General features: G+C 43.1%; 1 protein-coding gene across 1 annotated transcript in view; it reads right to left on the reverse strand.

Annotated features, from left to right (window-relative positions):
- Positions 1-10,128, reverse strand: part of MAP1A (microtubule associated protein 1A) — a 228,180-nt gene extending 218,052 nt beyond the window's left edge. Inside the window, exon 1 of the mRNA XM_068275288.1 lies at positions 9,793-10,128. Coding sequence (XP_068131389.1) covers positions 9,793-10,009 — 217 coding nt within the window. The 5' untranslated portion in view covers positions 10,010-10,128. The remainder of the gene's footprint in view (positions 1-9,792) is intronic.
- Between the last annotated feature and the right edge of the window lie 4,990 nt (positions 10,129-15,118).

Here is a 15,118-nt window from a genome sequence, read left to right on the forward strand (position 1 = left end):
GAAATGAGGGCTAGAGAACCTCACTTATTGTTTGGCTTGCAGCCAGAAGTGAGATTGGTAATCTCCAAAGGCTATTTTTAACGTTACGGTTCGCACCACATCTATCACGATGGTTTCTACTGTGAAATGGGCCTTAACGTTATCGTGCAGCAAGTGGTTTTTATCCGTCCTCCCTAATGCAGCAAAAGTACAAATGTATTTGTTGTTATGAGGTAGGGCAGATTAAAAAAAAGTTTCCTTAGTTTCACTCAGGAAATTCTTACAACTTTTCTTAATAAAAGATTGAGCCATTTTTGCCAGGAACAATTGCTGGCTGCTTTCTTCTCCAGCAGCATAATCAGAAATGACTGCAGTGGGCTCTCCTGAGTGTCAGCAAATCTCCACAGAAAATGTTGACTATTACAAGTCAGTGAAATTACCTCTGCTGAGGCAGCAGGCCAGCTCCTTCCATGAATTCCACAAAATGCAAAATAAATGATACCCCTTGGTTTAAGTACCTCATATGCCCTAGCATATTCTCAAAATCTCCTTCATCAGAAAAAGAAAACAACTGATGAAATGATAGCTTTTAATGGTTAACTAAGAAAATTCTAGCTATGCTGCTAGCTATCAAAGTTCTTCTTCATACATAATTACAGGTGAAAGCTGCAGCAGCAGTATAGAATACATAACTATGCTAATCAAAAGGAACAGTACACACAACATAAAAATTATGTAGATTGCAAATGCATAAGACTCTTAGGGCTTGATTCACAAAGCGGTGCTAACTGTTAGCACGCCTGTGAAAACCCCCTTAGCACGTCTAAACCAGCTTTTCGCGCATAAAACTTTATGCGCGTAAAACTTTACGCGCGTAAAACTTTACGCGCACACTGCACAGAGCGCAGTGCGCACCGCGCGAAGTGCCTATTAAAGCCTATGGGACTTAGCGCGCATAAAACTTTGCGCGCGTAAAACTTTGCGCGCGCAAAGTTAGCGCGTGATCTGATTGAGAAATCCGGTGCTAACCTACTTAGCACCCTGGTTAGCACGTCTAAAGACTTTAGACGTGCTAAGTAGGTTAGCACCGCTTTGTGAATCAAGCCCTTTGGGCCTGATTTACTGCACACATCTGGGAAGTTATGGAACTTGTCAAGTTCCAACTGCCCTATGTAGAAGTGGTGTGTACCCGGTTTAAAGGACAACTGTAGTGAGAAGTATATGGAGGCTGCCATATTTATTTCCTTTTAAGCAATACCAGTTGCCCGGCAACCCTGCTGATTTGGCTGCAGTAGTGTCTGAATCACACCAAAAACAAGAATGCAGCTTATCTTGTCATATCTGACAACAATGTCAGAAACACCCGATCTGCTGCATGTATGTTCAGGGTCTATTAGAGGCAGAGGATCAGCAGGACAGCTAGGCAACTAGTATTGCCTAAAAGGAAATAAATATGGCAGCCCCCATATCCCTCTCCGTTCAGCTGTCCTTTAACCGCCCTGACAGTATTCCTGAGCTAGGTTCGCGCACCGTTTTGGGAGCTCAGCTCGGGCTGGCTAAGACCACTGCTCCTTTTGATCTCCTGGGTCCCGCCCGTGATCAGCACTGGCCACGGGACCAAGGCTTCTCCCCCGGCCGTCGGGATCCCCTTTACCTTCATTCTTTTTTCCGGGGATCCCGGCGTCCAATCAGGACGGCGAAGCGGCATTTTGCGACGTGATGTTATCGAGGGGGAAGAAAATAAATTAAAGTGGACCTGAACTTTCACACAGGGCAGAAGTAAAACAGAGAACTGCGCCATGTATGTATATAGAGAGTTTAGCCTGTCTGATGCCCCATCTGGACCCTGATCTGTGTGGTGCTGAAATGAAGAGTTAGTTTAGCCTGTCTGATCCCATCTGGACCCAATCTGCTGCACAAGACAGAAGGTAAACAGAGAAGTTCTGTCTGCATGTATATAGAGAGTTTAGCCTTTTCTAATTCCTCCTCATTGGTTGTAATGTAATTTGTTGCAATTTGATCTCTATGCTTTGTCACCTGACAGCCATGGCAGATAAGCTCATTTGAAAACACAGGATGTTAACAATATAGCCATTTGGTTCCCAGCTGCTTCTGAGCTAAGTGCTTCTGCCTTACTATTACCGATTTTTGCCTGGATTTTGACTACTCTCTCCCTGCCGCCTGCACCGACCTCTGCCTGGATTTTGACTACTCTCTGACTGACGCCTGTACCAACCTCTGCCTGGGTTTTGACTGTTCTCTGCCAGCTGCCTGCATCGACCTCTGCCTGGGTTTGGACTACTCTTTGCCTGCCGCCTGCACCGACCTCTGCCTGGGTTTTGACTACTTTCTGCCTGCCGCCTGCACCGACCTCTGCCTGGATTTTGACTACTCTCTGCCTGCTGCCTGCACCAACCTCTGCCTGGATTTTGAATACTCTCTGCTGACCGCCTGCACCGACCTCTGCCTGGATTTCAACTACTCTCTACCTGCCGCAGGCTCCCTGCAAAATGCAAATCCGTTTTGCGATTCCGATTCCATTTCCGATTCCGATTTTCAATTCTGATTTTCCCTGAATACATTCAACAAAAAAACGGATCAAAAAATGCAGCATGCAGTAAAGATTAAAAATCGGAATCGGATGTGAAAAAAAGATTAAAAAGCGGAATCGGAATCGCATGCAGTGTGCAGGGAGCCTAGGGCTGATAACAAAAGGGAATAAAGTCTGAAAGGAATCACGCTTCTACTGCCCCGATTGTGATGTCGCCCTCTGTGTCATTCCGTTTCAAAATATACCACATGCGGGAGGTGTTTTAGGTATATACTGTATGTACATACTGCATAATAATCTGCTGCCTTATTTGTACAGTTTCGCTATTTTTTCAGTTTATTGATGAATTTAATTATTTCAACAATTTTGTGTTCCAGTCTATTATTTGTATGCAGGATGTCTACCAGGCTTTTATTCTGATATATTTTGGTGAGTTATCATTTAAGAATTGGAGGTCTAAAATTCTTGAAAAAAATTTACCGTTTTTAGACCCAATGCACCGCCAGGGAGGTTAAAGCTTGCAGTAAATGTATTCCAGTTATCTTAAGGTGCCCATGAAAGGTACAATTTTTTCATCAGATGAAATCATTTATGATCCATTTGAACAGGAAAAAGCGCAGTATAGTGAAAATCGACGTAAAATGTTTTTATGATTGATTGTAACAGAGAATTTAAGTTGGATTTTACGATCGTACCTGAAGAGAAAATGCCCTAATTGACCCTTTGTAGGAACAATTGATAATTACCTTCCGATTACTTACTATCGCAAAAAGTTCGTTAAAAGATCACATCTGATGAAAACACTGTACCATTTATGGGCACCTTTACATACATTTAGTAGTAACGGCAGCATGCAGTGTACATATCAGCAGAAACAGGCAGTCAAACGCTTTAAGTTGTCAGCCATTTTGCATGGATCAGGCATGCTCAGAGGGATTATGAGGGAATATGGTAATTCCTGCAGTGGCAAAATATTTGCAGTGATGGTTCATTCAAGAAAAATCATTGTTAGGGCTCATTTCCGCCACAGACGATTCACAGCCTCTCCCTGCATGCGAATCTGGATGGGAAAACGCAGCCCATTGAAATTAAAAGGCTGTCATCCGATTCGCATACGGGGAAAAAAACAGGCGGTATGCAGCAAAAAAAAATTGTGTCATGCATGCGAATCCCAATGGCAACGCTAGAGGGATTCAGATGTGCTCTTGCAACACAGAAAAAGCTGGCATTCGTCTCTGAGACACACGCCGGCTACAGTTGAAACGGGGCCTTGGATTCACTATTAGAATTCTGAGCCCCTATGAATCCAGGTAAAGGCCATAGTTAGTAGGATAAAAATAAGATTACAGAATAAAAATTAGATAACAGGAATCATCTTCATCCCACTTCTTACTAAAAATATTCCAAGAGCCTGAGGCCCTTATTCAATTCACTTTTTCTCCTAGTTTATACTTTTACACAGTATCAATAAAATGCCTTTTAAGCCACCAGCACACAAGAAAATACTCAAAATCATTTTGACAGAGTGCTGAAAAGTTATAAACAGAAGATGAAAAATGATCTCCTATCTGCTATGCACGTCCTGCTGAATAAAAGTTACTAGAGATGTCGTCGAACCCCTCATCCTGTATTACATCCGGGTTGCTATGACCCGGAGTAGTACGGCTGCGCTGGGCCGGCAGTGCGCGTCCTTGATCGCACGCTTGTTGCCGGGCATTCTCTGCGCATGTGCGCTCAAAGACGCAGCCGTACTACTACGGGTCATAGGGACCCGGAAGTAGTAGCGGCCCATAGAGATTTGCTGACGAACGGTTCGCCAACATCTCTAAAAGTTACTACTATGTGCTCGTGCCCGAATAGCAAGCAAGTATTTTATGAAGTTGTGTAGCAGAAGTTACATCCCTGGGCATTTAAAAGATGTTAAATCACATGCATCACCAAGTTAGGGCTGGTGCACGCCAAGAACGCTGCTGAGCGCTTTTAAAAACGCTTGCGCTTTGAAAAGCGCTTGGCTAATGTATCTGAATAGGATGGATCACACCAGAGCGATGTGATTTTCTCCCAAACGCAAACTTGGGTTCTGCATCATTTCAGCTGATTCCTGAGGCGATTTAGCCTCAATGTTATGTATAGGAAAGTGAAAAATGGCTCTGAAAAGCGCTAGTTTAGAGCGATTTTCCAAGCGTTTTTGTTACAGAAGCTGTTCAGTTTCAGCTCTACTGAAACAAAAATACTAAAAAACGCTACACCAAAACGCTCCAAAAATCGCTAGCCATGATTAGAAAATTGCTAGACACATGCCTAGAATAATCACTTCAAAAAGTGCTGAGCGTTTGCGATTACGCTAGCGCTTTTTGGTGTGCACTGGCCCTCAGTATCAAAGGTGATCAATCAAGCTCAGCTGTTGCATAAACCCAGTAATAGAGAACACTGCATAACAGTCCACCAGTAACAGCACCTCATGGCAGCTGCCTAATAAATAACAGCACCCCATGACAGATCCCAGTAACAGATAGTACCCCATTACATCCTTCCTGTAATGTACCCAACCCCATGACAGATCCCAATAAGAGACTGTCCTCCATAAAAGCCCACCAGTAATATACAGCACCCCATGACAGATCCCAGTAACAGATAGTACCCCATTACATCCCTCCTGTAATGTACCCAACCCCATGACAGATCCCAATAAGAGACTGTCCTCCATAAAAGCCCACCAGTAATATACAGCACCCCATGACAGATCCCAGTAACAGATAGTACCCCATTACATCCCTCCTGTAATGTACCCAACTCCATGACAGAGCTCAATAAGAGACTGCCCTCCATAAAAGCCCACCAGTAATATACAGCACCCCATGTCATCTCGCTAGTAACATACAAGCAAAAGCAGCCATGCTCTTCCTGCTGGAACATGGTTTTATAAAGGAAAAACAGGTGCTGAAGGGAGAGGTCAGTTTACAAACAATAATTACCAGAGCAAGATCATTGAAAATGATTAAAGTGTGAATGGATTAGACTTTCTGAGCACAGGATATGACACAGGTTCTCAAGCCATTCATCACTTGGAAGCATGTTGGCTCATCTATTTTGTGATTTCCAGGTTCTTTCCCACATCCAGAGCAGGATCATCCACCAGGCAACCTAGGCAGGTGCTTGGGGCCTACTGGGTGTCAAGGGGTCCGCCAGCCACTTTCTCTGACCTCTCTCCTCTTCAGCTCACCAAAAAGACCACAAGGGGGCCCCAAATATATTAACATCCCTAGGGCCCTATTACCGTATTTTCCGCCTTATAAGATGCACTTTTTCTCCCCAAAAAATGAGGAGAAAAAGTCCCTGCGTCTTACACAGCAAAATCCCTGACTTACGAATGTCTGCCGATACAAACCGCCGACCTGCCTCCATCGGGGATTCCCTGCATGTGTCCCCGCTGTGCCTGGCTCCCCCTGCGTGCCTCTCCTCCCCCCCCCCTTGTGTCTCCGCCCCCCTGGGGGATACAGGAGGACACATGAGGGACAGGAGGACACCATTTGGGGGAGGACATGTACAAGACACTCCTGAAATATGGACGCACCAGGTTTAGTTTATATTTTTTCACCTAGTTTTTGCCCTCTAAACCTAGATGCGTTTTATATTCTGGAGAGTCTTATACAGCAGAAAATACAGTACGTCTTAATCTATCTCTAATAGTTCTGCACTCAAAACACTTTCACAGCAATCTGGATCTCTAGTAGCAAATATAAACAAATAGGTTACAACACTGTATTCGGTTGTAAAAATAGAGATGTTTAGCCTCCAAAATGGACTGAAACACTAGATTATTTCACCAGCATTGACGTTTGCTCTACAGAACCCGACCCTATAAAACCTACACCAGTCTATCTACACTCCAATATGCCACTAATGCACAGTGGTGAAGTCACCATTGCAACATAATTGCATCACACTGCAAAGTAATAATTCTGTCCTTTGCACTGCAACCGATGCAGAGTGAAAGTACCCTTAATTAGCAATGCACAAAGCAAACAGTAATGACTATATACAAAGATTTGGTACCCATCGTACCACTTTATACAAAGATTCTAGACCAACCGTTCTCAAACTTTTTACCCTGGAGGAACCCCTTCAAATCATTTTACGTCTCAGTGAACCCCCGCATAAGGGAATAAGAGGCAATTTATTTTATATTTGGATTGGTCATTAAAAGTGGGTGAGGTTAAACATTTTAATACTGTAATAGTCCCTATTTCATGTTTCTCCTTGCTAAGAATTGCTAAATGTCATTACCTCATGAGGTAAATTACCTCATATGAGGCAATTTGTTTGATAACCCTACCAGAAATGAGGCCAATGTGTCATAAAAGTACCATGGCCATTTCACCAGTGAAAAACAGGTAGGGCAGCTAGAATTCAGGATGGCCAGAACATAAGTGAGGAACTCTGGGAATCAGACTGTTCTAGGCTAACATGGCCACTACAAAGTTTTTGGATTAGTTGTTCATAGAAAAATGGACTGGTGGCCGTAAGGCTAAAACTGGGAAAGATCTGATATGCTACAACTCACTCTAGCTCAGGGGTGTCAACCTCAAAATTCAAAGTGGGCCAAAGTTGTGACCAAGTCACGGGCCAACCTTTATGTCTAGTGGCTACCCACCCTTTCATGTTACCTGGAGTTTAGTGGTCCTCCTTCCTTCCCTATACAGTTCACTGGTGCCTAATCGCCCTTCTCCCTCTCTCATAAGTTTCATGGGGTCTAATGCTTCCTTCCTCCCATATACAGTTTCCTGGTGTCTAGTGGACCTCTTTTCTTTACCTTACACAGGTCTCTGGTGTCTATTGGTCATCTCTCGCCCATTAAGTGTTAAGTGGTTACCTCCCTCCCTTATATAGTTCGCTGGCTTCCAGCACCCTACCCTTTACAGTTTCGAAGTGTCTAGTGCTTTTTCCCTTCCTCCACCATATTACGTCTCCGGTGATTTAGGGTTTTACCTTCAGTATATCTTCTTATCTAAACCACCAGGTCTATAGTGGGTCAAACATAATGCAAAGTGGGGAAGCCATTTGGGGGCCTAATCTTTGCAACGGAATAAACTCTTCTTCTTTGAGTCAATATTGTAAGCAGTCCATAACTGACCTGAGAGACAATCTGGTCTGTATCCCATCTCCAAAGTGGTTTCCAATGAACATGTGTATATTATTGATTTTCTACTTATTTCCATGGCACAGCTACTTTTCCCTAGGTGGTCTGTATAACTGTGATGTACAAGGCTCCTTTCACATGGTGTCAGTTGCATCGCAATGGACAACATCATAACTCACGGCATGCAGTGCATTTACAAGGCAATGTGTGTGTTTACAGTGGCAGTTAGTCATACTTTCATTGTACTGTATGCCTCACTGTATGGTCGCACAAGAACACCACCACGTGATGCGACTTTTCGGCTCTGCTGCATTGCACTCTAATCCCAATGCCATGTACACAGTGTGAAAAGAGACTAGAAAGAGAAACCTGCTCTCGATTATTATAAGAAAAAGAAATCATATCATTTTTAAAGGGAGCCTAAAGCGAGGCTTCCATATATTCCTTTTAAGCAATACCAGTTGCCTGGCATCCTGATCTCTTTGGCTGCTATAGTGTCTGAATCAGACATCTGAAACAAGTATGGGGTTCTTCCAGTCAGACTTTAGTCAAAGCACCTGATCTGCATGCTTGTTCAAGGTTGATGGCTAAAAGTATTAAAAGCAGGGGATCAGCAGGCCAGCCAGGCAATATGCATTGTTTAGAAGGAAATAAATATGACAACCTCTATATCCCTCTCGCATCAGGTTCCCTTTAAGGAGAAATCAGGAGTTTGATGTGTCCAGTTTAAAAATGCATGATTTTAACATATAGTGAATGTTCTGCTATAGATCCTCCATGTAGTTCTCCTTATTCTAAGCACAAGATTGCTTAGCATAATTCTACTATGTGAAAAATAAGGTACAGAATTTTTAGCGACAAATGTGCACGACACACTTTAATATTCACATTATCCTTTATGATCTCCATTAATGAATCACTAATTACCTCATGAAAGTAAGCTTCTGCAAATACTATCACTAGCAGATTGATAATGGTCTGTGTTGTCATAAAAGCCAGATGCAGGGAAAAGGGCATTATTACTGGAGGAAAGTTTTATGTGCTCCTGTCTCTCGGTTATGCTGGAATCATCACAAGTAATGACGGGGGAGGTTATAGAGATAGATGACTGAGCAGGACACTGTCTGCACACTGAGCAGTGTACCAGCATATGCTGCTGTAAGGTAAAGCTGTATCATAACTGGCCAGTCTCCTCTGTAGTGTAGGCCTGTGACTCAGTGATTTCAGTAGTAGCATAACAGCAATGCGTCACTTCCCACCATGAACGCATGAGCTCCTTATATGCCATCACATAAGCCCTGCAGGGTTTAGCTGGGATGGGTGGGGCACAACAGTTCACCTAGCACCACAACTACTAATGACTATTAAGTAAGACAAGAAAGGTAGAGTATGCAATGAAAGGCTGTGATTGATTTCTTATGTACTTTACACCTGATAACTTTTCCCTCTGCAAAATGGACCTGCAATGCAGGGAAGTTCTAGCCAGTACTGCAAAATGCCTTAACTGATTGCTAGGTTCACTGCCAGGACAGTATCTGTGCAAATGACTGTAGTTTATCAGTTATGATGATAGTCATTTCACTTCTGCATGACACACTGAATAATAACATAGCAAGGTTTGCTTCTAGGATTATGTCAACATGCAGAGTGTGTAAGGAATACTCATCTACTGCAGATAGCTGCATACATACAAAGGAGGGAATATATAAGTTTAGAAGGCAGAAGGATTAACAACATTGCAGTGGTATAATCAGTGTTACTGTTAATAATTATCCCCCTGTGGTTTTATTGCAGCTCAAACTACTTACGATTTAGGCACAAGCAAACTAAGTAAAAATAAAAAACATATTCCAGTTTAGATGGCAAGTTGAGTTTTCTGAGCACATGGCAGGGTATATCTACTTTGTAATGAACCTCTCAGCACAACAGCACACTGCGTATTCACAGACAAAACTTTAATGAGCTCCTGAAGTTGCCTGTGCGGGATGCTGCAGCAGCAATGCGTACACCGTCTGCGACCACCGCACATCCCATAGAACACCGGCTGCAGAAGGCGGCACTGATTCTGTCTCACATTCCTGTACTCAGGTGCAGAGTGGGCACAGGACACCCAGCTGCTCACCGTGTTCCAGGTGATCCCTCACAGCCTCTAGCTGGCTCTCGGTGGCGATATCCCCAATGACGATGAGCAGGTAGTGTCTCCGAGAATCCCACCTGGCAGCGGAGGCAGCAGCGGTACCCGAGCGCCGCTCTCCGTGGTGCTGAACCTCCACCGCCGAGCCTGTGCTGGTCTCCATGGCAACGCCAAGGGCCTTCACAGAGCCCGCCTCGGTCTCCATGGAAACGCTTCAGGAGGCTGAAAAGAAAGGGCTGCGCGATGCGGCTCTTAAAAGCAGCTCTGAACGACCCTGATTGGTCCAGCTAGGCTCACCCGGATGACGTTACAGGCTCTCGTGTTGAGTTATGGAAAGAGGGCGGTTCCTAAAGGGAAAGGTTCATTTTAACTGGATGATGAGTACAATATTTATCAATCCGTCAGGGGAGGAAGATCCCAATATTAGGATGTGTGAAACACAAATGCTAGCATGTGTGGTTACAGTTGTGAACTTCACACACCACAAGAGTTTTTAGAAGAAAACAAAATGCTTATGCTGTACTGTGGTAAATGATTCCATATCTAAGCTGTGCATATAATTTTTACCCAAATGATTGAGAAAGTTATAAAATACTACAGATAATGGTATAATAAATCTTACCTGTTTATATATTTTCTGTACAAAAGCTGCAAACACCAGGCAGTGAGTGGTACACTTGCACTTGATACAAACTTAGTATCTAAAATGTTTTTATCCTTTGAACACTACTAAGCATAGTGTCATTTTCTACCGTGCACAGCAGATTAAGTAATATGGCTAGACATTGCTTTCAATTTAGGGTAAAATTAATAGAAACTATTGAAACTAGCTTCTCAGTGTGCAGCAATGTAGAATGCAAGAGAAACAGATATTAATCAGTAGGCCTCATGGCTAATGGTCCCTGGCTGTCACACCAAGGAGAACAAACACATTTATTTATGGCTCACATTGTACACAGGACTACTGTAGTGACATTGCTACTAAAAAACACTGCCACCCTGTGATTATCAGCACAGTACTTCAGTCACAGTATTTCACAGCCCTAACTGTGAAGGCAATGTACCTTTATTCCTGTCCTAGCATGCAGTAAAGTAACTATATGCATTGAAAGGTACTTTGTGGGTTGCACACAGAAATCCGGGTTCAGCAGTGTTTGCTAATTCAACTCTGGTGTGCATCATATTGCCAACTGAGACAAGAGTGACTTTGCAGCAGTCAAAAGAGATCAAAATGTGCTACTGACATGGAAGACCTGAGAAGGGGTTGCTAATGAAAAATGTCAGACAGGACAGATTGCAGAAATCATCGCCACTCCAATGTAGATGCAATTTGTCAGTCAGTTCACACCCTGGCATTCTATTAAATGCGCCAGGCTGGCTGCTGCGCAGTATTTTTTTAAACAATCATGTAGCTAGGCTAGCGCTAGCCCCCTCCCTGCGGCGTCCCTCCCACCCCTCCGATCGCCTCCGGCATGTATGCCCATAAGGAAATCTCGTTCTGAACGCGATTTCCTTTAGGGCTTCCCCCATCGCCATGGCGACGAATGGAATGACATGAAGTCACAGGGAGTCCCGATCCAACCCTCAGCGCTGCCTGGCACTGATTGGCCAGGCTGCGCACGGGGTCTCTGGGGGGGCCCTGTAACACGGCGGGTAGCAGCGCATCGGCAATCGTCACCAACACGCAGCTAGCAAAGTGCTAGCTGCGTGTTTTTGTTTTTTAAATTACGAAAATCGTCCCAGCAGGGCCTGAGCGGTGCCCTCCGGTGGTTATGGACGAGCTGAGCTCGTCCATACCGCCAAGGAGGTTAAGACCAAACAGGCCTTCAGGCACAGCACTGAATTTGGGCTCCTTCCCACTTTCTAATTTGTTGGTTAAAGGGTGTTAAAATCAAGCAGCTGGGATAACCAGATACTAGAATTAATTAGCCATGTGCCCACAGATGCCAAAATTAAGCCGACATTGGCTTCAATTCATCAAGCATTACCGCATTCGGTAATGCTGAAAACAGCTGAGTTAACGAAGCACTTTAGAAAATGTTAATTCATCAAAGCTGTTACCGAATGAGAAGCTGAAATGACACAGCAATGAGATAAATTACCGACATGTGCTCAACAAATGTTAATTCATCAAGGTTCCCACATTCGCTAACACATTCGGTGTTTATCTCAAGCTCTCCCCTGTCGTTACAGGCTTCGAAAGCCTTCTGTGTGAATGTTTTCATGATTAGCAGGAGCAGGCAGCCAATAGAAACAGCCCCTGTTCTCCTGCAAGTGCCGCTGATAGGTCACACAGGCTTCTCCACACAAGCTTTCAGACCCCCCAAGCAGTGAGCAGAGAGAACGGGTCAAAATATATCCCCAGATTCCCTTCGGTGGTGTAACCCTTTCAGGCCCTGTTTGATAATGCAAAGATGCTGGTGGTGAAATCACCAAGCATGGCATTTGTAATGTCTCCAGGAAGTTCATCTACGTTGTGGCAAATAAATAAAATGTTAAGAAAGACTGATCCACAGATTCAGAGCAGCAGAGGCAGTATAAATAACAGTAACTATAACACCTTTACATCACAAAGGGATGTCTGGATGCCTTCTATTGTTATCAGCTTGTAACAACACAGGGACATTCCAAGCTGCTCTGCACCACTCTGCAGTTATCGAACAGCCTTTGATGAATTGAAGCCTAGTAGTTCGGTAACTTAACGAACCTCTACCACACATGGGAAAATATTGATGAATTAGCACAGTGAAGTGTTAAATACCGAATGCGGTATTTTAAGGACTGGGGTTTTGTTATCGAACACCCTTTGATGAATTGAAGCCATTGTGTCCCTAAATATGTAAATTAAGCAGCCATTGTGCTCAGTCCCCCGCAATGCAAAAATGAAGTAGTCACGTGTCTCCAGATACATATATTAAGTAGCTATATTCCTTTAGATACAAGAACTAGCAGCAATAGGATAAAACAATTATAGCGGACCAAAACCAAACATTTTTTTAATTCAAAATATTTAGTTGCACCATTCTGACACATACAAAGATAAATAAACACTTCTTCAAGCCTATGAGCATTTCAGTGCATGCTTTATACCCTTCTCTTTCCATAACTAGGGTTATACAGGTGGCAGCCATTAGCAATTCCTCCTTTGCCAGACACCACCTACTCCACCAGTTTGCCGGATTCTGTCCCGGCAATTTGAAAGGAAGGGAGGGGTTCCTCCAATAAATGTAAAATATTTTAGATTTGTCATCATGCAGCTGAAAAAAGGCTGCTATTTATTATTATAATTTAGATAATAGATTTTATTTCTGAAATCTTGTATTTTTAATTTGGGTCCACTTTAAGTAGACAGGTGCTCAACAGATACAAAAATTAAGTAGCAATGGGCCTCCAGATACAAGAATGAAGTAGCCATGTTCCTCCAGACAAAAGAGTAAAGTAACCATGTGTCTTCAGACAGAAGAATTAAGTCCCCATTTATTGCCAAATATCAAGTAGTCATTTGCACTAGCTACATGAACATACAGTAGCCATACATAGCCATGTGCCCCCAGATAAATAACAAAAAAATAAACATCCCGCAGCCCAACTACAGAAATTAAATAGCCACATGTCTTCAGATACCAGAATAAGTATCAAAGTCATGGCCTTCACGTATCTAGCCATGTGTCCCTAAATACAATGATTAAGTAGCCATGTGCATCCATGATACACAAACTGAGTAGCCACATACTCCCAGATATCAGCTTTACTTTTCCATTTGTGTCATGTGTGCCTACCAAATAGCACTATTGGGTAGCCAGGTGTGTATCCACCAATGTAGTACTAGGTAGCCATGAGTGCCCCTAGATAGTAGTATTAGGAAGCCAGGTGTTCCCCTAGATTGTATTAGATAGCTAGATGTGCCCCACTCCCTGTTATTTAGCCCTGTGAGCATTGCAGATTGTAGTATTAGATAGTCAGGTGGCCCCTAGATAGTAATATCAGGTAGCTAGGTGTACCCATAGACAATAGTATGAAGTAGTCATGTTAGGTTGGTATAATGCTATATTGGATATGAAGACTACTTCAGAGCTTGCTGCCAAACCTTATAGTGTCCTTACAAGTTTCCCACAAAGTCAGTAAACTTGGACAAAGATGGCCACTTACCCCACTGATATGAAGTAATGGTAGTGTGGTATTTGGGAGAAAGCTGATGCTCCAATAGTTCAATGCATACAGAAGAAGGTATATTTATTTATTGTATTTATAAAGCGCCCACATATTGCGCAGCGCGTATACAGCAACACACCCATTTCTTTCTTTTTTTTTCTTTTTTTTTTATTATTAAAAGCTTTATTAAGCATTTCAATAAATCAACAGTGCAGTGAAGTACAGCAAACTGGTTCAGAATCATCAACTATATATCAAACAAGTCTGTATAAGGGAGCATAGAGCAGTTAGCTGGACCGCTCAACTAGGAAATGGGGTATCCAGTACCTCCTACTGAGATCCTAGGGATCAGTCATTGTCCGTATTTAGTAATACACCATGTGGCTCCCGTCAACCTATACTATAAAAACAAAACATATAAAAACCATAAAGAACCATAAAGAACAGAAACAAAAAGAAAAAACAATGGATATGTCCATTATCAGACAGCAAGAGCCCATTATACTCAAAAATAGAAAAAAAAAAAAAAAAAGGGATCGAGTAATATACACACAAGTCAACGTCCAGGGAGAGCTATAGATGTCTATGCGTTCTCCAAGGGTCCCAGATGGTATTAAACTGTGTCACATTCTCTATACTATAGTAAAATACTTTGTCCATCAGCATCATTAGGTCTAGACGATGGGTAACAAGAGTAAGATCTAAGTCAGTGGATTTCCATTTGAAGGTTATCGACGATTGTGCGGCCAGCAGCATGTATTTGTAGAGTGATCGAAAGGTTCGAGGGACGTCATCGTTGGGAACGTACAAGAGAGCCTGGGGGGCAGTCAGGGAGATCGGGAAGCCGAAGACGTCTTGAACCATAGATTTCCATGACGTCCAGAAGCGTTGGGCTGTAGGACAGTCCCAAAAAATATGTAGAAGGGTTCCTTCTTCAGTACAACCTCGAAAACAGAGTGGGGAGGCCGAGGGATAGATTTTGTGAATTTTAGTTGGTGTGTAGTACCACCGACACATTAGCTTAATCGCTGTATCTTTGACCATATTTGATTTAGCCACTCCAGAAACAGCTGTCCAAATAAGAGACCATTCAGTGTGATCAAACTGGGTCCCCAAGTCCTGCTCCCAGGCTCTCATGTACGGTAGTTTACTCTCATCATCT

Source organism: Hyperolius riggenbachi, chromosome 3, assembly GCF_040937935.1.
Source record: "Hyperolius riggenbachi isolate aHypRig1 chromosome 3, aHypRig1.pri, whole genome shotgun sequence".
Classification (NCBI taxonomy): Eukaryota; Metazoa; Chordata; class Amphibia; order Anura; family Hyperoliidae; genus Hyperolius; species Hyperolius riggenbachi.